General features: G+C 49.3%; 1 protein-coding gene across 3 annotated transcripts in view; it reads left to right on the top strand.

Annotated features, from left to right (window-relative positions):
- The first annotated feature begins 483 nt into the window (after positions 1–483).
- Positions 484–25,502, top strand: part of SCARA5 (scavenger receptor class A member 5) — a 113,044-nt gene continuing 88,025 nt past the window's right edge. For 2 of the 3 annotated variants that reach the window (XM_028114416.2, XM_088021434.1), the window contains exons 1-2: positions 484–595; positions 24,235–24,363. In XM_028114416.2, coding sequence (XP_027970217.1) covers positions 484–595; positions 24,235–24,363 — 241 coding nt within the window. The remainder of the gene's footprint in view (positions 596–24,234; positions 24,364–25,502) is intronic. The other variant, XM_088021435.1, reaches the window with a different exon arrangement.

Below are 25,502 nucleotides of genomic sequence, written 5' to 3'. Positions count from 1 at the left end.
GTCCAAAGGGCCTCAGCCTTCCCAAGCACCGAGGAAGTTGGGCGGGGACTCGGGAGACCTGGTGGGTGGCACCTGTCGACGAGAGGCTTCGGGTGTTCAGGCTCAGGGCTATGGGGATGGGCGCCTTGTTCTGCACATTCATTTCTTTCTTTCTTTCTTTCTTTTTTTTAAAGATTTTATTTATTTATTTGACAGAGAGAGACACAGCGAGAGAGGGAACACAAGCAGGGGGAGTGGGAGAGGGAGAAGCAGGCTCCCCGCTGAGCAGAGAGCCCGATGTGGGGCTCGATCCCAGGACCCTGGGATCATGACCTGAGCCGAAGGCAGCCGCTTAAAGACTGAGCCACCCATGCGCCCCTCTGCACATTCATTTCTGTGTCCACCTATAGTTTATTCTCTCTCTCTCTCTCTCTGTCTCCCCTGCTTCCTTCCTCCCCCTCCTCTCCCCTGATACTATTCTTCCCGCTGCCGCTGCAGGTCAGAATGGAGAACAAAGCCATGTACCTGCACACCGTGAGCGACCGGGACACCAGTTCCATCTTTGAGGAGCCCTTTGATGGCAGGAGCCTGTCTAAGCTGAACCTATGCGAGGATGGTGAGTGCCGCTGGTTTTGTCTTGCACTGCAAGACCTGCCCCGCCTCCCTACCCGACCTTGGCATTGTCCCCGGGCTGTCGTGACTGCCCGTCTAATACTTCCTACGTGGAATTTCAGGCTTTGAGAGGTCTTTTAATTCCTGCGTCTCTACAAATCTGTGTGACCTGCAAGATGTGTGTCCATTTCACAGATGAGCTGGTGGAGCTGGTGATTAAGGATCATATAGCCCGTCAGTCACAGAGGCGTTCCAGCACTGAGTCTCCTGACTCCTAGGGCAGGCTTTTTGCCTCTTTGCCTTCCTCTCTTCTGGGTGGGTCAGGCTGGGGTCAGGCAAAGGTCTCTGAGCTAGTGAGCCCAGACCCTCTCAGGTAAGGAGCCCCCAGTCCATTTCCCAAAGCATTTGTGAGGAGAGAACATACCTCGTCAAGGTGCTCATCCCCGCCCTGGGTCTGAGGCCCCAGATCACGCCCATAGGAAGGAGTTCCCCATCTCGGGCACCCACTGCATCTTTGGGAACTGGTTATTTGCTAAAACTGGAAATTCAGTGGATTCTTCTTCCAAAGGAGCCCAAAGCACCTTGCCAACAGACTGTATCCTGTGTATCCAGAGCTTGACACTTGGTAGGTGCTTAATAAATGCTTGCTACAAGAATGAACACACTCCTCTTTGCAGGGAGCACAGAGGAGGAGAGCATTGTCCCCACTTCAAAGCTGAAAAGAATGAAGTTTACAGAAGAGTCTCATAAAGACTTATGGCCAGTTAGGTAGAGACAGGCTGTCATAGAGTTTTCCAGAGAAATGGAACCAAGGGGATATATACGTATATAAAAAGTTTTATTATGAGGAATTGGCTTACATGATTATGGAAGCTGAGGAGTCTCACGATCTCCAACTTCAGGCTGGAGACGCAGGGAAGTGGGTGGTGTAATTCAATCTGAGTCAGAAGGCTCAAGAACCAGGGGAGCCACTGGTGTAAACTGCAGTTGAGGGCTGGAGAAGATGAGATGCTATGTCCCAACTCCGCAGGCAGGCAGGAGGAAAAAGCAAATTCTTCTGCCTTTTGCTCTATTCAGGCCCTCAACTGATTGGATGAGGCCCACTCCCACTGGGGAGGGCAATCTGCTCTACCGAGCCCACCAATTCAAATGCTAATCTCATCTGGAAACACCCATAAACGCTGTTTCACCTGGCACCCATGACCAGTCAAGTTGACAGAAATTAACCACTATGCAGGCCTTTTCCAAGGCTCTTTCAAGCACCATATTTTCTCTCCACTCTGCTAGCTGCCTTTGTCTCAAAATTACTGAAAGAGAGAAATGCCTCCCCAGCCTGCTCTAACTGTGTCTCTCCTCCTACAAGGTGCTAAGTGCCGGAAGGGAAGTTGGGTAGCTCAGAGATGGAGGGATTCTGGACAGTCTCAGCAGGAAGAGGAGACAAGCTTTGGGTTCCTGACTGAGAAGCCCCCACAGCCTGCCTTAGTAAACTGCCCACCACTGTGGCTCTTCCTCTGAATTCCATTCAACAAACATATTTTGAGGATCTACCATGTGTCAAGCTAAGGGTAGGGTGCCAAGGAAGCTCCAAAGAGAAATCGAACCATCCTTGCCCTCAAAGGGCTATGATCTCAGTGGCAGGGACTGGCCTGGGGACAATCACCCATAACATAAAGTGGGCAAAAATACGTGTCAGCACGGTAGTCCCCCCTTACCTGTGGTTTTACTTTCCACGGTCTGTTCTCCGCACTGAACTGTGGTCTGGAAGCAGATGATCCTCCTTCTGACCTGTTATCAGAAGGCCTTGTGTCATTCACCTCACTTCATCTCATCATGTAGCCCTTTTATCCTCACGTCACAAGAAGATGGGTGAGTGCAGTATAATAAGATATTTTGAGAGAGAGAGAGAGGCCACATTCACGTAACTTTTATTACAGTATATTGTTATGAATGTTCTATTATTCATTATTGTTGTCAATCTCCTGCTGTGCCTGATCTATAAATTAAGCTTTACCAGAGTGTGTATATATAGGGAAAAAAACATAGTACATATAGGGTGTGGTACTCTCCGTGGCTTTGGGCATCCACTGGGGGTCTTGGGAGTATCCCCCATGGGTAAGGGGGGACTACTATACTGAAGTTAGGAGAAGCTTTTGCAGAAAAGACTTTAAAGACTGAACACAATTTTGTAAGGGAAGAGGAGGGTAGGGAAAGGTGTCACCAGCTATGTCGCACCAAGCCGGGCCAGTGTTCCTGTCAGGTTACTGCTGCCTGGGAACCCTGGGTCACTGGCCAGTGCTCAGTACTCCCACGTCAGCAGAGGCCAAGCTGGTTTTCACGCCCTTGATCCCGCCTTCTCCCTACCAGCCCTTCAGAAAAGAGGACTGGCTTGGCCAGAAAGAACTGGGGTACAGAACAGTGGGGGCGGCTGGAGGACCACCAGGGCCAGCCTGGGGTGCCAGTCGGGGCAGGGCAGGAACCCCAGGGCAGGGAGAGGCCAAGGGTGCGAAGTGTCACCAGGCCTCATACCCCTTACATTATCTTGCTGTCTCTTTTTCTGCACCCCAGGTTTTAAAAGACCATTTGGACCAGAAGGACTGAAAATAACAGTAGTCTCAGCCACCGTACCTTCCAGGCCCCCCAGCGGGGAGGAGATCCGATCAGAGGACAATTTTAGAGCCCTGCCAATAAAAGTCCTCAGGGGTCCCCTGAGGCCTGGCACCCCTGAAGTGCAGACACAAGTTGGAAGATGTGAGGTGGAGGCTGACTTAGCCCTCCAGGGCCATGTGACCTGACCGGGTCACATCCCTCTCTGGGCCTCCATGTGTGCCAAATGGGGGCAGGGCAGAGGGGAGGTCTCTGTGAGGTTCTGTCCAGTTCTAGAATTCTGTGCATCAAAACAGACCTGGTCTTTGCACATAGTAGGTGCTCACTAATTACTTATTGGATGAATGAATGAATGAATGAATGGACACTGGGTTCTTGAAATCTAAAGGTGGCAAAACAAATACATTCTAAGCTTGATCTCTAAATTGCCTGGTCTCCCCCACTCTTCAGGGATCTGGCCTCCAGCCATTGGGGGGGGGGGTCGGCATGAGGAACCCAGAGAGACCAGAGTGTTGAGATGAAATCAGCCATCTAAGCTCGTGGGTTTCTGGTTTTGACTTTTTCCCCCTTCCCTTTCATTTCTAGGAGGAAACCAGTGAGCTCTGACTTGGGGAAATTCAAGCCAGATTGGATCTGTTTCCCCAGGATTTTGTTCTTTGATCCTCATCTCTGGAGAGTGTACCTGGAGAGGGAGAGGAAGGGCTGTGGGGGGGAGAGGGAGGCTGATGGGAAAGCAGAGGGTGGACAGAGATGGGGAAAGGGAGGGAGGCCCGAGCCGCCTCATGGGCCCTGAGTAGATTTAAACCGGTAACCTCTGGTAGGCCTTGCAGGGGCTCCGAGTCCCTTCCAGGATTTTCCCCTTGAAGGAAAGGAGATGGGGGCGGGGGTGGTGTCTCCAATTGGCCCTGGGGTTATTAGGATCTGGGGAAGCAAAGTTGCAAAAATGCAGCATAGATATTAAGGTGTAACCCAGACTTGAATGCGGGTGGGATTTCACAGACATGAGGGCGTAAACTTGTTATTTCAGAGATGAGGCACTGAGAATCCTCTTCCCCTCCTGTCCCTCCCCCTCCCCCCTCCTTTCCTAACTTGTCTTCTCTTTCCCTCCTACCCTGTCTTTATCTCTCCCCTTCTTTCTCCTGTAGCAGGTGAGAGGGGAGGGGGAGGGGGGGCTGTTACCTGCCTTGGTTCCTCTGTCCCCTCCATAAGAGGCCATCTCGCCCAGCTCCTGCATGGTGCAACCCCACACCCTGCAGGGCACACGCCCACAGCCCCTGCTCCCCCACATCTTGGGACCTCCCCCCTCCCCGCACCCCTTGTTGGGCCATGTCTCAGGACCCTGCCTCCTCCCTTGGGTCTGAGCTGTCAGCATCCCCATCGGAGCCCCCTGTTGATGGGCAGGCCCCAAGGGCAGGGCGGCCTCCCCTCTGTGCCACCAGGGGGAATAGCTTCCTTTCCAACTGTCTTGCTGGAATTGCATGGAAGGGCTGATGGCAGAAGGCGACCTCCAAGGTCCCGAAGCCCAGCCTCCTATGACCTCCTCGATCACTTCTACCTCCCTTTGAACAGTAACCCAAATGGGGGCCAGCTGGACCCGCTTGCCCCTCTCCCCCCCTTCACTCCCTCTTCCCCTCTGCTCTCACCTTCCCCCCCCCCGCCCCCCCGCCCCTCCGCCCCTCCGTCCCTCCGTGTGGCCTTTCTTTTCCTGCCTGCGTAGCTGTAGGCCTCTTGGGTCTGACGCCAGGAGGGGGAGAAGGCGGAGGACGGGGTGTGGGTGGTGTTTGGCTGGGCCTGGCTCCTCCACGGTCCTTCCTGAGGGCCAGAGAGAGGTGTTAGTGTCAGAAAAATATTATAGTCATGCTCACCCCGCAGCCTCAGACACTCCACCACGCTCACGGCGTCATCCAGCGGCCGCAAATGGGAGGCTCGCGGAGGTAATGAGTTACACATGTTCCGGGCTGCGCCCCGCGCCTGCAGCCAGGCTGCTTGCTGAGTGTAGGGCCCGAGCCCCCCGCTCCGGCATTCCTTCCCCATAAAATTAAATTATACTCCTCGGGGAACCCCCTCATCTGCCTTCTCATCAATCAGATCGCCCTGGTTCATCTTGGCGCAGCTCAGGGCTGCCGGGCAGCCGCCCAAGGTCAGGGGTGGGTTTCCTGGGCGGGTCTGGCTGGGGCCTCCTTGCTGAGGGTCACCGCCCTCTACAGGTTAGAGAATCAGGCACTGGAGCCGGAGGAGAGCTGAGGTATTAACGGTTGCGGCACCGTGGTGCTCTCGGGGGTGTGCCCAAGAGCACAGAGCAAAGCGCTGCTCCATCCGTCCCTGGTCGTGGTCACCGGGTGGCCAGGCTGGGTCCTGGGTCTCTCTTGCCCAATGGACTGCCCCTCTGTGAGATGGGGAACAGCCTGGGGAGGTGACAAGAGCCTGGACATTGCAGTTTGGCCGGTCTGGGCTCGGTGCAAGGGTGTCTTGTGTTTGCCCCCCCTCCCCCATTCCCACAGGCTACCCTTCACCCCACTCTCTGCCTCGCTGGGTTGGCCACTGGGGAGCGGCCCTGGCAGGAGGTAGAAGGATGGAAGACAGGGAGGGTTGAATATTTATTCTCCCAGGTCCTGCCTTAAGGGGTCATCTCGGGCTGCCTGTGTCCCTCCACCCAAGGTCACAGCCCCTTATAAGCCATCCTCTCCACACGGTTTTTTCCTTCCAGGTTCCAGCAACTGTTCCCCTCCTTGACCCTGGGGGCTGGGGGTGGTCACATCCAGATGGCACCACTCTAGCCTCGGTGGGCATTTCACACCCTGGCCACACTTTGCTCATATTCCTTGATTAAATCCTGTAAAGTGTCTTATTTTGACTGGGCCATCTGTTTCCCTGGGGCCTTGACTTTCTAATCCTCAGTGTCCCCATCTACAAAATGGGAATAATGTTACCTCACAAGAGCCATGGGAGAATCAGGTGACATAACCCACGTAAAGCACCTTGTGCACAGTAGACTCTCGATACACATTTCACTTCCCTGCCCTTTGGGGAGTCCCTTGTAAATCCTGGGGAAGTGAGGAAGAAGGAGAGCGATAGAGGAGGAGGTCAGGAGCAACTGCGGGCCCCCAGGGTCTCCCAGGAAACACCCGCATCACTTCTCAGGGTATCTTAAGGCTGGTTCTCACCTTCTGCTAAAGAAAGCAGAGTTTTGGTTAGTGGGCTCCCTTGTGAAGCCTAGATTTTCAGGGAAATCAAACAAAGTCTTTTAGTCCTTGTCCCCAGATAGCAGAATCTGTAAGAAATGTTCTAGATCCCGAGGGCTGCTGGTTCTGGGGCATGTGTGAGTCTATCCATTCCCTACCCTGATCAGAGGCAGGAGGCTCCGAAGGGCCTTCCGGAGGTTTGCCACCAGAAGAACCAAGGGATGGGTTTCATTGTCCGTGGGTGGAGGCTGGTGTCTTGTGGAGGGAAGAGTGAGAGCAGCTCAGAGGCCCCAAGGGATCCCGACATAAGGGGGCACAAAAGGAGCTTCTGTGCCTTCCTTCACCCAAGCCCCCAGCCCCTTAACTACGGCATGTTTCATGTAGCATTACTCTAGGGAGTGAGGGCAGTGAGGATGGCTCTGAGGGGAATGGCGCTGACCTGTCCCCTGGCCTGGCACACTCCAGAGTAGGGGTGCTGGGAGGAGGTCTGTGGGGTCAGCAGCTCCATACGTGGGAAGGGAGCTGCAGGAGATGCCCTGAGTGGAGAGGTACTGAGTCAGGGCATGGCTGTTCCTCATCACATCACCCACTTCTCCCCACCCAGGGACCCTGCTCAGGTGGTTCCTGGCCTCCATTCCCTTGCTCATTCTTTCATTCATTCACTCATTTTTTCATCCTCATCTTTCAATAAGAAAGGTGATTTGCAGGCCCCCTACAGGGCCTTTGCACTAGCTATGTGCAGGGAGAGGTGCCAGGAGGCATGAGACATGGCCCTGCCCTCTGTCATTTCACTGTCACTGTGGTTAGCCTGTCCCCTGCCCTTCCCTGCTCTGCCCACGGTAGACCAGCACAACATCAATCCACATGCAAAGTTTACTTACCTAGAGGTAATCCGGTGGGAAAGACACTCAGGGTTTGGACCACGCGGTTGGTGCAGAGCACATATAGCCTCGCTCTCCCCAGGTACCTAATCCAAACTTAACATCTTTAATGGTCTTGTCTTCTCCATTGCGGGGATGGCATTGCAGGGTGGTGAAACCACGCTCTGGAGCCAGACAGGCTGGATTCCAACTCCAGCGCTGCTGCGTGCTGGCTGGGAAGCCGTGCACCCCTCCTTAGCCTCAGCTTCCCCTCCTCTAGACAATGAGCTAATAGCCCCCGACTCAGGGTTATTATAAGGGTTACCTGAGTTATTCCACATCAAGTCCTTGTAACAGTGCCCGATATATACCGAGAACTCCATCCATGTTTGATCTTAGGAGAAGTTTGGTTGCATCCCTCTATTTGTCTTCTTCCACCCTGGGGCCTGTCCAAGGCACCCTACTTCCTCCACATTCTCTGTTCTCAGTCTCCAGGATGGTGAGCTTCATTCCTACCTTGTTCCCAAGTTTATCTGGTGTTGATTCCTGGTGTCAGACAATAAACAGCATGATTGCTGGCCCCTGAGTCTAGAAGCCCTGGCTTCTCTCTGTCTCTTTCCCAGGCCTTTGGCCTGGCCTTCTTGGTCCTTGTCAGCCCCTCCATTCACACTGTGCTGCAGCTGTGTGCACTTGAGTCCCTCTGGACCATAAGCCCCTTGAGTGCAGATGCTGTCTGCCTTGAATTCATCTTAATATTCCCAACACCTAGCACTGTGTCTTGCATATGTCAGGTACCATTGCTTGTTGAATGAATGTTGAATGAATGCAACATATTCTTGTTCACCAAATCTATAAGTACCAGGTGAAGGAATGCTTAAAGAGGTGAGTCTAAGACAAAAGCAACAGTGACTTCTTTCATCCTAAGATGGCAGGTTTTATGGTGCTGCTGGTGCATGCAGAAATAAAAGGTCATGGTTCCTGCCCTCAAGGGACTTGAAGTCCCCTGAAGACACAGACAGGTAGACCAGTCCTGCATTATGATTTGACTCATGCTCTAATGGAATTGGGTGCAAAGTATAAATAGAGGGGAGAAGAAGGAGCCCTAAGTCTGCCTTGGGGAGGAAGGAAGGCATCCTGCAGGAATAGCTGCTAGAGTGAAATGTGGAAGGGCAGACAGCAGTATGCCTGCTAGAAAGGGCAGAGAAGGGTTTCCTGGTCAAGGGAGGTAGCACAGAGCTCAGGCTGTGGAGGGACAGTGGTAGGAGGCCCTGAATGTTCACTTTTTGAGCTCTGCTAGGCCAGGCACTGCTCTAAGCATTTGACAAGTGTGAGCTCATCTGATCCTTACATCAACCAGTGAAATGAGTCCTGTTATTAGAGCCAAGTGATATCTGAGGACACCAAGGCTCAGAGACCTGGTAACGCCTGAGCTCACAGTTAGGAGGGAATGGTGTCTTTGTTCAGTGGGGCTGCTATGGCAATACCACAGACTGGGTGGCCTATAAACAACAGACATTTGTTTCTCACAGTTCTGGGGATGAGAGGTCCAAGTTCAAGGCAGATTCCGTGTCTGGTGAAGACCCTCTTAGCTGGCCTCTTCATAGATGGCCACCCTCTCATTGTCCTAACATAGTGGAAGGGGAGGGGGGCTATCTGTGGTCTCTTCTGTGAGAGCACGGATCCCATTCATGACTCTGCCCTCATGACCTGATCACCTCCCACAGGCCTTACCTCCAATTATCATCATGTTGGCTGCAACATATGAATTTGGGGGGGATACAAACATTCAATATATAGTGATTGGAGTCAGGATTAACTGACTCTACAGCCCACACTCTTAATTATATTGAAGCTAAAGCCAAGTCACGGAAGGTCTTCTGTAGCATACATAGGAATTTGGGTCTCTAGAGGCAATAGGAAGCCAGCAAAGGGTTTCAAAGTAGCGAAAGGATAAGGTCTGATTTCCATTTTAAGATGGTCACTCTAGCTGTAGTAGGACATTCGATTTTCCAGCAATTACCTCTGCTGGGCCACTTCAGTGGAGTGGGAGAGAAGCCAGAGTGCAGTGGATTAAGTCTGTCTTGAGAGAGAGGGTGAGGACACAATGCAGACTCTGCTTTCGAGGAAGGGAGGAGGCTAAATGGAGTGGGTCCAGAACAGAACAGGAGGAGAAGAATTGCATGCAGTGGGTACCTACGATTCTTTCAAGAAGTTCTGCTGTTCAAGAGGACAGAGAAATGGAGGGGAATGGAGGTCAAGAAAGATGTTTATTTTAAGATGGAAGAAAGAGTATGGTTTATGCTGATGGAGTGATACTGTGCAGAGGGAAACACTGGCTAAGTAGATGTGCTGGAATTATGTCCTTGAGTAAGTACGAGAAGGAATCTGATGTGAGTCAGGGGTGTTGGCTCAGGCAAGAGCACAGATGCTTTGACTCCAGTGACCAAAGGGAAGGCAAAGTGCTAGGGCCTGGACCCCAGTGGTTACAGTATGGGGGGAGTTTAAGGAAAGTTCTTTTCTTTTTTTTTTTTAAAGATTTTATTTATTTATTTGACAGAGGGAGACACAGCGAGAGAGGGAACACAAGCAGGAGGAGCGGGAGAGGGAGAACCAGACTCCCCGCAGAGCAGGGAGCCCGATGCGGGGCTCAATCCCAGGACCCTGGGATCATGACCTGAGCCGAAGGCAGACGCTCAACCAACTGAGCCACCCAGGTGCCCCTGAGGAAAGCTCTCTTCTTATTGCTTCTGTTTTTTCAACTGGGAAAGCAAAGATGGAGGACGAGGGATGAGACAGGTGTCCAGGGATGAGTGTATGGTTAGCCTAGGAACAGGTAGCAAGCCTCCTGGATGGGTCTAGTGGTCATGAGCTTTAAGCCAGCCCAGCAAGCATGGTGACATGGGTTTCCGTTTCCGGCTATGCTCAGCTATGTGGATGGAAATGCAGAGTCGCACGCAGAGTTAGCTCTAACCAGATTTAGTTTTGCCAAGTGTGAGATGCCAGAGAGGGGCAGGGGATTGAGGGTGTGTCTAGCAAGTGAGGAGCGCAAATCATGGAATGTAAATGGGACAAGGAGGGAAGGAAGGACTGAGGGGGGAGTGGAGAGACAGGGGGTGGGGGACGAGGGGAGGGGGGAAGGGTCCAGGGTGCAGTCAGGCAGTACCAGAGTCAGAGTTCTCGAGGGAGCCCCCCTCAGGAAGACGGGAGAGGTGGTAATTACCCAGGACATTTGAAATGGGGATTAAGAAAGGGTTTCAATTATTGATAAAACCAATAGAAACGGAATGTGAGCCACATCTGCAATTTTAAACTTTCTAGTAGCCACACAAAAAGGTGGAGGCACAGATGAAACTCATTTAGATACGGTAATATATTTTATTTGCTCTAACATATCCAAAATATTATCATTTTGATATGTAATCACTATAAAAAAACGATTGAAGTATTTCTATTTTTTTTTCCATGCTGAGCCTTCTCAATCCAGTGTGTATTTTGCATTTTAAGCCCGGCTCAGTTTGGCCCACATTTCAAGTGCGTCAGGGTGGAGGTTGAAATCAAGAGAGGAAAGGTCAGGAGGAGTTTGAAATGGAGACTGAGAGAGAGCGAGAGTGAGCGCAGAGAGGGGAAGGGTGAGCAGATGTCCCTTAGCAATGAGAAGTGTGCAGTTGCGATGTGAGAGTCCAAGATGGGGAGGAGAGAAGAGAGAGAGAACGTTCTGGAAATAGCAGCGAGGAGCAAAGAAAAATACCTACTGCACCCTTAGTCCAGTTGTATGAGAAGGGGAGGGAGAAAGCCACACTTGGGAAGGCAAGGGAAACAGGTTTCAATGAAAACAAAAAGAAGAAAGTGAACGAAATGTTCAGACCAGAGGTTGACAAAATTAGAGATTTTTTTAGATGACCGGCTGGGAGGTCCAACGGCTGCACCGTGGGAAGGTTTCAGTAACTGGGCAGGGAAACGGTCAAAGGAGGATAAAAAAGGCTGTTTGGGGATTTTTGTGGGTGATGGGGAGTCCTGAGGGTTCTGGGGCTTCTGTGGGGCTGCTGGAAGCCAAGATCCAGGACTCAGTGAGACTGGTCATGCTGGTGTTAGGGCAGAAATGGATGGTGAGGCTGTGTTTGTAGGAGGGTTCTTGCCAGGAGCACACAGAGCCCTAGGGCAACCTCTCTGCCCACCCGGGTGGTGTGTGGGCAGGGGTTGGGGGGCTTTGTCCTGCAGCATCAGGAGCTTTGGAGTTCATTTTGGCTCTTGTGGAGGCGAGAAAGTCAGGGGAAGCCAGGGGACGTGGCGGGGCCTGTAGCAGGGTGGTGAGAAGTGATCATAACGGAGTGATCATACGGGGGCTCCCCTTGGGTGGGCACGTGGCACAGGCAGGCACTTGTGCTCAGGGCCTCAGTATATGTCTCCATTCAACCTCAGTATATATAATTATCCCCAGTTTGTGGATGAGAAGGTGAAGTCTTCGGTGAGGTCAGTTGCCCAAGGTCACCCAGCCAGTCAGAGGCGGGGCCTCGATTGAAATGAGCCGGCTTGTCTGGTCCTTAAACCCCACCCCTCTGCGCAGCTCAACCCGTTCCCTCCCGCGCCAGGCCTTGGGGCCCCCGTAAGATCAAGAGCCGTGCTGGTGGCAGCGAGGGCTAGGAGTGTGGATTCTTGGGAGTTTAAGGTTTCGGAGGTGGAGACATTCTGGGTGAGGACGAAGCCAGGGTGGGGCCGTGGGAATAATGGCAGTGACGCAGGAGACAGATGGAATGAATTATTCCAAGAGGTGACACTGGCAGGAAATAGATATAAATGCAAAGAGGCTTGGACAAGAGCACGGGGACAGGGTCTTAAATGGCTTCAGAGGGAAGCCTGGGACATGAATCTCAGGGCAGACCTCGGGTTGGATAAGTGCCCCGCTCTCCAAAGCACGCCTGCCCCCACTACCTCTTGGGACTTCTGGCCTGGAGTCTACCCTCCACGTGCAGATTCCGCCATGGGGTTTGAAAGATATAAACACAGCTGTGAGGACGGGGCCCAGCTCCACACGTGGTTGCTGGTTAACCTAAGGCTCACAGAGCTGATGGGGGCGTGTCATGGTCCCAGCCTCCACGCAGTGTCCTGAAGCCTTTGTGCTCCCCGGCCTTCCCACTTCCTGCTTTCTGGCTTGAGATCCATTCAAGCCAAGAAACCCAAGATGTTCCAAGTGCCTTGTCTTTAGAAAGTGCTGTTAAGAGAAGAGGCTGCTGGGAAGGGGCTGGCTGCAGGCCTCTTCTGACACCTGGGTGTGGGTTAGTTTCTATCATCCACCTGTCACCTTGGGGAGCACAAGGAATCTAACTGATGGAGGAGGGACTAGGAAAAGAGAACATACTAGAGACCCAAAGGGGGCTGATGTCAGCAATCAGATCAGGAGGGGCAGACTGAAGAGAATTACTAAGGGCAAGGGAAACTGAGGACAAGCTTTCCCGGTGAGGGCCATACACTCCAGTTTGCACAAACGGTCTTGGTCTATGCCCTCTCCTTCTGCACAGTTCGCTCTTAAAAAGTGTCTCTGTTGGAAGGTGATCTCATGGTTTGTCCACAAGTGAAAGTGAGCTTGACCTTGTCCCCCTTGCCCAGTGAGTTGTATTTCAGCCTCTTGGTCGTCCAGTCCTGTTCAATCTCTGTATACTCTGCCAAGTGTGGGAATTCATTTCTTCCCTGCAGAGTTATGATGACCCCGTAGCTCGGACCTAAGGACATCTCTTAAGATGTAAATGTAACATCTGAAGTATGTTAAGCATTTCCAGGGTGTCCAGGGGGAGTTGCTTTTAACATGTAGGTTTATATTGGGGGTCCCCGAAGGGCGTTGATGGATAAAGATGAGAAGGGAGCTGTCTTGCCAGTGGTTGGATGTGGACATGAGAAGAGCGTGCCCTCCTGCCTTGCAGATGCCCAGGGCCGCCTCTGGGATCTTTGGCTTGTTGAACGTGCCCTTTCCCTGCCCTCTGCAGATGGTCCTCCTGGTAAAGGAGTTCTGTTTTGTGGTCAGGAATTAAAAAATGGGTGTTCTCACTACTCTATTTCTGGATAAGTTTTCAAAGCTCCAACGTTGTGTTTGTGGCTAGTTTAGATCCTAGATTCTAGGAGGTGACGCACCTTTTTTTTTGAGGGGCAAAATTCCATCACTGAAGGAAACCCAGAAATGGAACAGCACCTGGATACCAAGGTGAATTGAGTGGTTGGGGGATCAGTCCTACCACAAGCTCCCTGGTTGCAGTTCCTCTGTTGGGGTAAAGCTGAGATAAGGCAGACAGCCACGGGGTTCTCCTGCACGCTCTTCATGTTCTCCTGCATGCTCTTGTCATCAGTCTTGGCACGGGCTAGCTGAGGGACAGAGAGCTTCCCTTTCCATGGCCAGACTAATTGGTTCATGCAGATGGAGTCCGGGAATCGGCAGTCTTAGCCACTACATCTTGCTCAAGAAATGGTGGCTGAGGGGGGTGGGAGGGATGGGGTGGCTGGGTGATAGACATTGGGGAGGGTATGTGTTATGGTGAGCGCTGTGAATTGTGCAAGACTGTTGAATCACAGATCTGTACTTCTGAAACAAATAATGCAACATATGTTAAGAAAAAAGAAAAAGAAGAAGATAGCAGGAGGGGAAGAATGAAGGGGAGTAAGTCGGAGGGGGAGACGAACCATGAGAGAGGATGGACTCTGAAAAACAAACTGAGGGTTCTAGAGGGGAGGGGGGTGGGGGGATGGGTTAGCCTGGTGATGGGTATTAAAGAGGGCACGTTCTGCATGGAGCACTGGGTGTTATGCACAAACAATGAATCATGGAACACTACATCAAGAACTAATGATGTAATGTATGGTGATTAACATAACAATAAAAATAAAAAAAAAAAGAAATGGTGGCTGAATGAACGAATAAACTGTCCTTGGGTTCCTTTCCCTAACTTCCCCATCATGCACACCAGGACCCCAATCCTGGACCTCACATCTCCTCCTTTTGGCAAGGCTGAAACATCCCAGCCCTGCCACTTTTTTTTTTTTTAACATTTTATCAGAGAGAGAGAGAATGAGCACGAGAGTGAGAGAGAGCATGAGTTGGGAGAGGGTCAGAGGGAGAGAGAGAAGCAGGCTTCCAGGTGAGCAGGGAGCCCGATGTGGGGCTCAATCCCAGGACCCTGGAATCATGACCTGAGCTGAAGGCAGACGCTTAACAGACTGAGCCACCCAGGCGCCCCGCAGCCCTGCCACTTTGGGTCAATAACCTAACCTTTCTGAGGCTCAACTGTATCATCTATAAAACAGAAGTAATAATACCTGTCTTTGTGATTGTTGTTGTGCTTAGAATTAATGTTATCTAAGCACCTAGCCCAGAATAGGTGCCTGGTGGGATAGCAGCTGTTATTCTGTTGTGACTTATTGTTGGAGGTTCCAAAGCAATTTTAAAATGTAGGCTTTGGGGAGCCTGGGTGTCTCAGTCGGTTAAGCGTCTGCCTTCAGCTCAGGTTATGATCTGAGGGTCCTGGGATCAAGCGCCACATCGGGCTCCCTGCTCAGTGAGAAGCCTGCTTTTCCCTCTCCTTCTGCCTTCTTGTGCTCTCTCTCTGTCTCTCTCTGTTAAATAAATAAATAAAATCTTTAAAAAATTAAAATAAAATGTAGGCTTTATTATTATTCACGTATGGTGAGGCCAACAGGTCAGGGGAGGACTGCCATTGAACAGGTGGTTTGTGGGGGCCTGGATGGCTCTCAGTCGTTTAAGCGTCCGACTCTTGATTTCAGCTCAGCTCATGATCTCAGGATTGGGAGATGGAGCCCCACATCAGGCTCCAAGCTGAGCATGAAGTCTGCTTAAGATTCTCCCCCCCTCTCCCTTTGCCCCTCCCCATCTGCTTGCTCTCTCTCTTTAAAAAAAAATTAAAAAGAAATAACTCTTTAAAAAAAAAAGACAGTTTATTGCTCACAGCACCCCATGCCACGGGAGGGGGTTGGGTGGGTGAGGCAGTGAGCAAGCTTGGGATGCAATAGCTTGAATAATTTCAGCGGACTCTGGGACCTACGGCTGTCTCTGGTTGTCTGATACCTGGCCCTGGGCTGAAAGGGCATGTGGATAGTGGCCTGGAGGGACGAAGTGGTAAAGGAGGTAGTGGTCATATGGGCCGTTGACTGGGTGGTCTGCACATGAAAGGCTTGCTTGCAGGCGAGTTTCTTTATAAGTTTCTTTATAAGATCCCTGGAAGGGGCAATCTCCAGAGTCAGCAAGGCCCCAAGATGTTTAAGTATCAAATACAGAAACCAGAAAACATGGTTATTACAAATTACAAATTACAAAAGCCTAAATTTGGGGTACCCAGTAAATCTGCCTTTAGTTTATTAGCCTCATTTAACCACAGCCAATAGATGTTAATTGAGCACCTGCTCTATAGGCCAAGACCTGTGGGATACAGAAATGAATTACAGGTGCTGGTCTCCGGGCGCTGTCCCTCGGCAAATTTGTATTTTTCTTAATTGATTTATGGATACAATTCTATTCAGATTATTACCTGCACCATAATTGGCCAGTTCCCCAACAAAGCTCTATGCATGATAACTGTTGCTCGTTCCAGGCCTTACCAGGTGACAAAGGGTCAATGGATCTGAGGTCCATCGTCTTCACTCAGATCCACTGAACCCCCTTCTGTGGCTCAGCCAGCTCTGTTTTCCGGCAGAGGCCACAGAGCTGGAGGCTGCTGAGCCTGTCGGCTTCACAGACACTTCCAGCTCAGGCCCGTACAGGTGGCATGGGTTGGGATCTTGGCCTTCCTCTTCCAAACCAGACACCCAGATGGCCCTCCCAACTCAACTGGGGGCGTTGGGGGAATGAGACAGGGGGTGTTAAAGGTATCCATTCCTGCCCTGAGGCTGGACCAATTCACCAGACCAAGGCCATCAGGCAATGGGAGGGAGGTTCCACTGGCGACCTGGGAAGAGTAGTGACTTAAAACTGAACGGAGCCGAGCCCTGGCTCCCACATTGCAAACACATCATCAGATGATTTATTTCCTCTGACAAGGGGCCAGGAGAAGAATTGGGAATCTTTTCGAGAGGGACCGAGGACCACTCTGTAGGAGGAGTGTCTTTTTGGCCTGACTTTAGGCAGAACCCTGAGCCCCCTGTTTGAGTGACTGCATTGACGGCATTTCTTCCAATCCATGCACTGCCATGTTTGGGTGTCTTCTACTGGCTTCTGTCTGCTTCCTGGGGACTCCACGGCCCCTCCCTTCCTCCTGGGTCCCCGTGACCCGCCAGCTCACCTTGACTGCCCTCATCTCCCCTCCCTCCTGGCTTTCTCGCTCCATTCAGCAGCCCAGCTGCAAAATAATACGCACCCCAGCCAGAGTCCCTTCCTCCTGCTGAAAATAAGCACACAAGTCCTTGATTGTTTTCAAGAATTTTTATGCAGAGTAACTTGGGAAATAGATAGGGGCTGAGAAGAATAACAAATACTGCAGGGACATTACAAAATTACAAGATATCTCCAGAGGTACCAGAAGAAACTGTTCTAGATCATCACAACATCTAAACTGAATTAGCTCTGGTCATCCTGCCTTCCACCCGGCTCCCTTTCCTAGAAACGGCCGTGAAAGTCCCAGACTCATCTGATCATGCAGAAGACCGTGGTCACCTTTGCGGGTCACCCTCACTGGGTCCTGTGCCTCGGGGGCCCAGGTCTGTGGTACCATCGGACATGGGTGACTTGCTCACTGTCACGCAGCAGGTGGTTCAGGACCCTCCCAGACTTAGGTCAGGTTCAAGTGCAGGTGCATGGCTCTCCTCCTCCGTGTCTCGGCCTCACACCCCCCTCTTCCCTTTACCTAAGGAAAGTAAACAGTGGTGCCCATTAAAGCCAGAAAGGAACGGCAGCGTCAAAGACAGAGGTTATTTGGGGCTGCCTATTACAATGAACAATGTGAGTGGTGAGTAACCAGAGTGAGGATGATGAAGTCAGCCTTGGGTGGTTTTAACAAGATCCTTGGATGAGATGAGTCCCGGAGGTCCCTCCCAGCAATCAACCCTTATTTCCACCTACTATTATGAGCTGTGGGACCAAAGAGAACAAAAGGAAGATGACTGTTTCTTGTTGGTAAAATAGAAGTAGGTGACCAAAACAGAAGTAGTGACCATTGAATCACTTGCATCCTGTTTTCTGTTATTTAGAACCCAGTTCTTTGGAAAGAAGTAAATACTCACTTTTAATCAGTTTGTATTTTTTTTTAATGGGAGGGAAATAAATTCAAACAGAGAACTCCCCGAATGCTCTAAACTTATTAAGGAAATTGAAAACTTATTTTTTTCAAGGAAAGGCTAAACTGATGATGGGGATAATGCAGAATGTTTTCCCGTGTCTCACAGTTAACACGAGACAGAGGCAGGCTTTGAACCTACCTCTACAGAGCCCCAAACTCATGCTTTCCCCCCAATGAGCATGTGAGGAAACGGGGAATCAGAGTTGCCAAGGCTCCCACCATAGTGTGTCCCTGACACCAGGGACTGTCTCCCTGGGCATTCTCAGCTCAGCTGTCGGGGTTGAGTGGCTTAGAGATAAATTTTCCTTTTCTGTTCTTTAACCCTTGCTCCCATGCACCCCCCATCCTCAACAGACAGTACTGTAGCCCAAACTCTTTGGGGTGGGGGTGGGGGCGGAGAGACTCTGGTTCCCATGATTAAAAGGAACCCTTCACAATTTTAACCTGGGAATAATAAAGTTGTTTGGGAGAACCTCATTTGAATGTGTCTTATTAAAAAAGAATCAAAAGGGCGCCTGGGTGGCTCAGATGGTTAAGCGTCTGCCTTCAGCTCAGGTTATGATCCCAGAGTCCTGGGATGGAGTCCCGCATTGGGTACCCTGCTCCTTGGGAGCCTGCTTCTGCTTCTGCCTCTCTCTCTGTCTCTCATGAATAAATAAATAAAAATCTTTAAAAAAAGGAATCAAAATTAAAAATCTAAACTAAGCTCTTATAATAGTGAGGCTTTTCATGGATTTTCCAAGAATGTGTCTTCATATTCTCTTTTGATATGACAAATGCCTTACTCCAGAACTGTGTATCTCTGTGCCATAGATGTGTGATTTCATCTGGAATCAGAATCAGAAGGCCCAGGGGTGGGGCTCAGGCCCCAGGATGGCTAAGAAGTTCCGTGCATGATTGTACTACTCAGCCAGGGTTAGCGTCAGTTCAACCCTCATGAATTGCTCCCACAGTTTACCTATATGGGTACTATGTGGCAATCTGATGTCATGGGTGAGCAAGGAAAGCCAAGATTTTGTTTAATTTAATTTTAAGACCAAAATTTTGCTCAAAAATATGTTTTCACAGCCAACAGAAATGTATCAACTATTCGCATAAGACAAATGTAAGACAGGATCTTTGCAGCAAAAATAAATGCCTTACACATGTCTCCATTCCTGCAAAGAACCATATGGTGGTTCTGCTGTGGGCTGGTTGATGGGTAGAGTGTGGTCATTGACACACACCTTGCCCCCAGGGGACTTTTTAGACACGTTGGCAAACAAGTGTAAATAGACAATTGTGAATAATAAGGTTAGTGCTAGCAATGCACGTAAGGCTCTGACATCTTTCTTTCAGTGGCACCTAATCCCTAATGTTCTACCTTCTAGAGGATTCTTTGTTCTTTTAAGATTTATTTGAGAGAGAGAGAGAAATAATGCAAGCCGGGGGGAGGGGCAGAGGGAGAGGGAGAGTCCTCAAGCAGACTCCGTGCTGAGCCGGGAGCCCAATGCAGGGTTTAATCCCAGGATCCTGAGATCATGACCTGAGCCAAAATCAAGAGTCAGCCGCTTAACCAACTGAGCCACCCAGGCACCCCTAGAATATTCTTAATCTTGAAATTCTAAAAAGTTTGGTTTTGCTTCTCTATAAATGAAATCTCCTTCTCTATAAATGAAACCATTTTCGTCTTGCCGTTGGTTGTTGTATTGTGATTTAATTACTCTCACTGAAGTCAGTGTTTCTCAGAATGTGGCTATATACAGTACAGTCATACTCAAGAGGACTTTAAATGATATACAGGTATAAATTTGTGATTTTAATAGCTAGGGATTTATTTTAATGTGTAATAGGAAGATACTAATTGTCCACTTACAGTGATATCAAATTTCCTTCTCATATAAGTTAAGGTTAAAAAAAAAATGAGCAACAAATTAAATAATAACCCAGAGATACTGGGCTGTGGCAAAATTGTGCAGGCTACATGCAGACAGAATGTCTGGAGGTGGGGAAACCATCTATCTGCTTCCAGCTGATCAGGAAGCCATAGGCCCCATGCTGAGATAAACAACATCTTCCAGCCTGGTACTGGGGGGCCAGCTCTGCAAGTCACTTTGCATTTATTTTTTAGTTTCTATTTTTTTCCTTGGAGTCACTGGCCTTGCCCTCCCCAAGCCCCCTTTTCTTGGTTTTCTGATCTCCTGCGAAGCCACCCTCACTTCGGGAGGCCACTGCAAGATGGAAAAACCTTTTGCTTGATTCCCCTGGATCTTGGAAGAGTTTTTTGTTTGTTTGTTTTGTGTGTGTGCCATTTCCTCCCTCGATCTGGTCTTGTGTGCGACCATGTCTGCAAACAACAGTTATGTTTAATAACTAACAGCTTTGCCTGCTGCTTTGCTCATAACTGTTCTCACATGGAGGAAGAAAGTCTTTGTCTTAAAGTCACAGTTTTCCCAAATTTATAGTAGCCGTAAATCAGACGACGATGCTGACGGGAGCAATAGTGGATTCTAGCTCATCTAGGAAGGCCTGTCCTTCTCAGCCCTGCTGAGTGGCCACCTTCTTCATGCGTGCTCTGGGAACCACTTCCTGACACAGAATGAATCACGTTCTCTGCCACGAAACACTGTAGTTGTGCCATCTCTCTATTCCATACCGGTTTCATTCACACCTGCGTAACCAATGCCTGTTGATGTGTCTTCTTCCCCTCAGATGTGAGCCTCTGAAGGGCTGCGGCCGTATTTTAATTCCTCATTCAACAAATATTCTGAATGCCTACTACATGCCAGGCACTGGGCTAGGAACTGGGAAGGTGAAGGCAAACAGGCCGACACTGTCTCTCCCTCATGCAGCTTGTTGTCTTTGCCCTTTAAAGTGTCTGTCATAAGTGTATTAGCGATCTGTTGCTGCATAACAAGTTGCCCCCAAACTTAGCAGCTTAAAGCAACAAAGATTTGTTATCTTCCCAGTTTCTGAGGAAGGCATGGGTGTACAAGGAAAGCCAAGGTTTTGGTTACTTTTTCAGATCAAAATTATATGTTTACATATATATGTGTTTACATATAATATAATCTGGCAGGAATCTGGGAGCAGCTTAGCTTCGTTCTGGCCCATGGTCTCTCATGAGACTGCTGGCAAGATCTTGGCCAGAGTGTGGTTATCTGGAGGCTTGATATGGCTGGTGGATCTGCTCCCAGGCTCACTCATGTGGCTGTAGGCTGAAGGCCTCAGTTCCTTACCAAGTAGCCTCTTCATAGGGTCCCCCTCCCCAGCTTCCCCCTGAATGGATGTTTGAAGAGAGAGAAAGTGAGTAAGGAGAAGCCAATGTGTCTTTTGTGTAATCTCAGAAGTGACACGCTGTCACTTCTAAGGGTCACACCAACCAACTCCTGGTGCAGTGCAGAAGGAGACTACATAAGGGGACAGGGATCATTGGGGGCCATCCTGAAGGCTGGTTACCACAGTAGGGCAATTGAGAGTGGGTGGTCAGTAAATGCCTAGGAAAGTTTTTACCCCAATAAGCCATAAGTCAACGCTTCTACTTTTTTTAAATAGACTTTATTTTTCATAGTGGTTTTAGGTTTACAGCAAAATTAAGTGGGAAGTACAGAGCATTCCCATATACTCCCTGCCTCCCCACATGCACAGCCTCCCTCAATAACAATATCCCCCACCAGCGTGGTACATTTGTTAGAATTGATGAACTTACATTGACACATCACTATTACCCCAAGTCCATAGTCTACAATAGGATTCACCCTTGGTGTTATGTATTCAGTGGGTTTAGACAAACAGACAATGATATGTATCCATCATTATAGTATAATATGGAGTAGTTTCACCACCCTAAAAATCCTGTGTGCTCCTAGTCATCCCTCCTCCCCTCTAACCCCTGCCTTTTCCAGAATGTCAGGTAGAATCATAAAGCATGGAGCCTTTTCAGGTTGGCTTCTTTCACTTAGTAATACGCATGTGAATGTCCTCCATGTTTTTTCATTTTTCTTTTCTTCTTCTTCTTCTTCTTCTTTTTTTTTTTTTTACAAATAGGTGAACATACTTTTTGCCTTGGTTTTACTGACTGTATCATTTTGGAGTGTTTTTAATCTTCCACTAAGCCTAAATAATTTGAATGGTTTACCCAGCTAACATGTTGTTGCCACATTAAATTAAAAAGTCAGTAAATGTGTTTTAAGCAGACTTAGTAACTTGTCTTTCCCCTAAATTGTCTTTTTTCCCCTTATAATCACATTTCTCTAGCCATCTTGCCAGGATCATTCATGTCCTGCTTGTCTAATGCATTTGTGGAAAACCTCTGTTTGAAATTTTTATATGTTCTACTGAAGGCAGATTTTGTTTAATGTACAAAGCTGAGTCTTGCTAAAAAAATAAAACAAAACAAAAAAAAATGAAGCTCTCTGAGAAGAAAGCCTGTGTTGTGCATTAGTTGATGAAGGGACCTATCACTGGTGGGTGCTGGCTGTTAAACAGAAGCCTCAAATAAAGGGGAAGGGAAGTATTCTTTCTTGATGGGAAAAAAATAGGGCTTTACCATTGCAGTTTGCCCCAAAAAAGGCAGTGAAGGAAGAGCCCAAGATTGGTTTGGGATAAACATCAGGATAATGGCATTTCAGCATGGGCATCTTCTGACCCTTTTAGGCAGTTAGGTGACCACTGTCATCAGGAGCACTGTCACCATCTCAAGAGGAAGCAGGGCATAGAGCAGGAGAGCTGGGACAACTGTCAGGATAACAAGAACTCGTATTTGTGTGGTGCCTACCATTTGGACTCTCTAGGAAAATAACCTTGTCTCTACTAAGTTGCAACCAGGGAGCGAGCAGCTCTCATGAGGACAACAACAAAAAAAGGTGAAATGCAACGAGAAGCCTTCAGATTCTATTGTGTACAAAGGATAGAACATCCTGGGAAAGGAGACTTAGGAGAAGTTAGAAAGATATACTCTGCTCAAGTCTAAGTGGAAAAGCGGGTTAACTTTTCAAAATTTGCGAACAGTTGAGGGTTGATGAGAATGGTGTTTGACTTCGTATTTCTTTAACAACTTGCTCCAAATTGTACCTGCTGTTTTATGGAATCATTATGTAATAGTTCTACTTAGCTGTTTTAGCAGCAGTATTTTCAGTGAAATAGAGTAAATGAGTGGGAAAATGTTCTTTACTCAACACTACCCCTGGGGAGCCAGGACACCAATGTGGTCACCCATCCTCTCCCTCCCGGTGACCAAACCTCCCAAAGGCCCCAGAGGTGGTCATGGTACCTGAGAGGTAATGAGTAGCCCCTGAGGCACCTTGCTTGCAAACCCAAAGGAATTACAAACATCACGCCAACTTTAAAAACGTTTCGGAGGGGCACCTGCGTGGCTTAGTCAGTTAAGTATCTGCCTTCAGCTCAGGTCATGATCCCACAGTCCTGGGATCGAGTCCCCACATCGGGCTCCTTGCTCAGGAGGGAGTCTACTTCTCCCTCCTTCCCCTTTCCTCATGTTCTCTCTCTCTCTCAGATAAATAAAATCTTTGAAAAAAAATTGTAAAAATTTAAAAATAAATAATAAAAAACATTTTGGAATATCAGTTATTTCAACCTTTTCCTGCTCCTACATCTTCCTCCACGTCTAGCACACTCCAGTTAGTTAGCAACATTGTCTCTTACAGGAGAGGGAGAATAAGCATAATAGGTGCATGCATGTTTTGAAAAAAATGCCCTTTACCAATTCCTACCTGCCCTGCTGGGAGTCAGGGCAGGACAGCATCTCTTCTTTCCACTGTCAGTTGACATAGCAGTTGGAGGTTAGTGGCTTCCCGGCTTCCGCACAGGCCATCCGAGAAGGCTGCCTCAAAGGAGGAGTCCAGCTGAACGATGACCAGGGGTCAGGGTACCCGCACCCTCACCTAGGATTTGCCACTAACATCTGGCATCCTTCATCTGTAAACTGAAGGGGTTTGACTAAAAGATCCATGAGGTCCAGTAGAGCACTGATATTTTGCTGTTCCGTATTGGCCAGAAGCCGATGAGCCTTGTTAGTTTCACAGAATGAAGTTACTCTGTCTTCCTGTTAATCTAAACCTGTGGTTGCTAACTGGTGGTCAGATCTGGCATGTAAGCGTGTTTTGTTTACACTCCCTAGTGTTTTGTAAGTTTTTTGTCTTTTATTATTATTATTAGTTGTTGTCAACTTCTGTTGCTTCTGGCTTGTCTTGCAAATTCTGTGTCTGGCAACACCTGGCCCTTACTCCTACATCACAGCCTCTTCCACAGTGGGCATGTGCTGTTCAGTTCCCCAGGCCCACATGGCCCACTTTGCTCATTTCCATCCCTTCCTGGCCACTGTAGAAGTTAAACTTTGCAACCCCTGTTTTAAATTTTCTCCGTATTCTCTGGGTCCCATGGGACAATGATGCTTTGTACAGGACACATATTCCAGCCTATCTGAGCGTTCGCTGTTGCTTGGATGGGCTCCAGAAGGGTGGGTTTGTTGGGCACGTGAGCTGCGGGCGTGCCTGTCTGGCTTGTTTCTGAATGCAGAAGGTGGGAGGAGAGCCAGAAGCTCAAAAGCTTGTCATGTTCTGGAAAGCTCCCCATTGTTACAGCTGCACTACAGATGTGCAGAAGGTGTGTGAGAGGTTCCATGTGAACATCTCCATGCATCAGGAGAGATGAGACCAAAAGAAAAATAAAAGCACCGTGGGGTTTTCAAGTGTTTTATTTTCCCCTCCTCTTCCTACCCTTGTTGTCTAGGTCCATGCCACAAACGACGAGCAGGAGGCTGCTGCACTCAGCTGGGCTCCCTGTCAGCCCTGAAGCATGCTGTCCTTGGGCTCTACCTTCTGGTCTTCCTGATTCTTGTGGGCATCTTCATCTTAGCAGGTAAGAGCACTTCCCTCGCCTGGCCTTCAAGGATGCAGCGGGAGGTGTGTAGGGAACAAGAGCAGATGGGAACCTGAGAGCTGGAGCCTCTGCTCTTCATTTCCACAGTCATAAGCCCAAACACTGCCCCTGTCACCATGGAAACCACGAAGGAGGAAGCTGGCTGGTCTTTCAGACCAGCACAACTCTAGGCAGCATTGCCCATTTCATGTGGGATGAGATGTTGGCTTAGTCAACTTGGAGGTTGAATGGGATTTATGATGACATTATGTGATCTTGGGAAATCTCTGAGTCCAGGAGCAGAGACCTAGCTGCTCCCAGCGGCTTCTGATTTTTCCCACATCATTGTGTGACTTGTACATCACACTGGCCCTCCCTGGAGCTCTGTGCTTTGGTTTGCACAGAGTAAGCTAAGCCCCCTTTCCTGAGGATGATGAAAATAGCCATGGAACATTTTGCTGCTGAGGCTAATCAGAGTCATAATAAACCTGTTGCCCTTTTGCAATTACTGAGGGTGGGATGGGTTTTCCCCAGTCTAGCTGGGTCCTTCTCCCCAGTTTCCATCTGCAAGACAGGCTGGTTAGATGCTGGAGTTGGGAGCACGTTCTCCGGCCAAGAGATGCAGAGCTCATGGACTTAGAAAAGGATCAAATGGAGGACCTCCATGCTTTGAGCAGCCTAGCTCACCACTCACAGGTCACTCCATTGTGATGTAGATGGTGAAACAGATAGGACAGAGATGTGGTGGTCTCTCCTGACTCCCACCCAGAGGGAGAGGTGCACAATTCCCACCTTTCTCAATGGAGGTATGTAAATGTTGACAAAGTAAAGCCAAGGGATCAGTTTATTTCAACCTCACCTGTCCTACATGAGTGCCTACTTTGTGTCAGGTTCCATGCTAGGAGTGGAGACACAACTAAATAAGACGCATGGGCTTCTTTCAAGGAGCTCCCAGTTGGGAGACAAAGCAGAGGCATACAGATAGAGCCCTGTCCTAAGGTAGAAAGTGATAGGGATGATGATGGGGACTGTATGTTGACACAACAAGTGCTGTGGTGATTTAGAGGAGGCGCACTCAGTGGAAGTGTGGATGTTGCACGGAGCAGGGTTGGTCAGAGCAAGGCTGCTGACCAGGCTGA

The sequence above is a fragment of the Eumetopias jubatus genome, unplaced genomic scaffold (assembly GCF_037043125.1).
Source record: "Eumetopias jubatus isolate StellerSeaLion01/CBP00866 unplaced genomic scaffold, mEumJub1_p1.0 scaffold_2, whole genome shotgun sequence".
Taxonomy (NCBI): Eukaryota; Metazoa; Chordata; class Mammalia; order Carnivora; family Otariidae; genus Eumetopias; species Eumetopias jubatus.
Note: the sequence above shows the minus strand (reverse complement) of the source record. Positions and strands in the feature narration are given on the sequence as shown.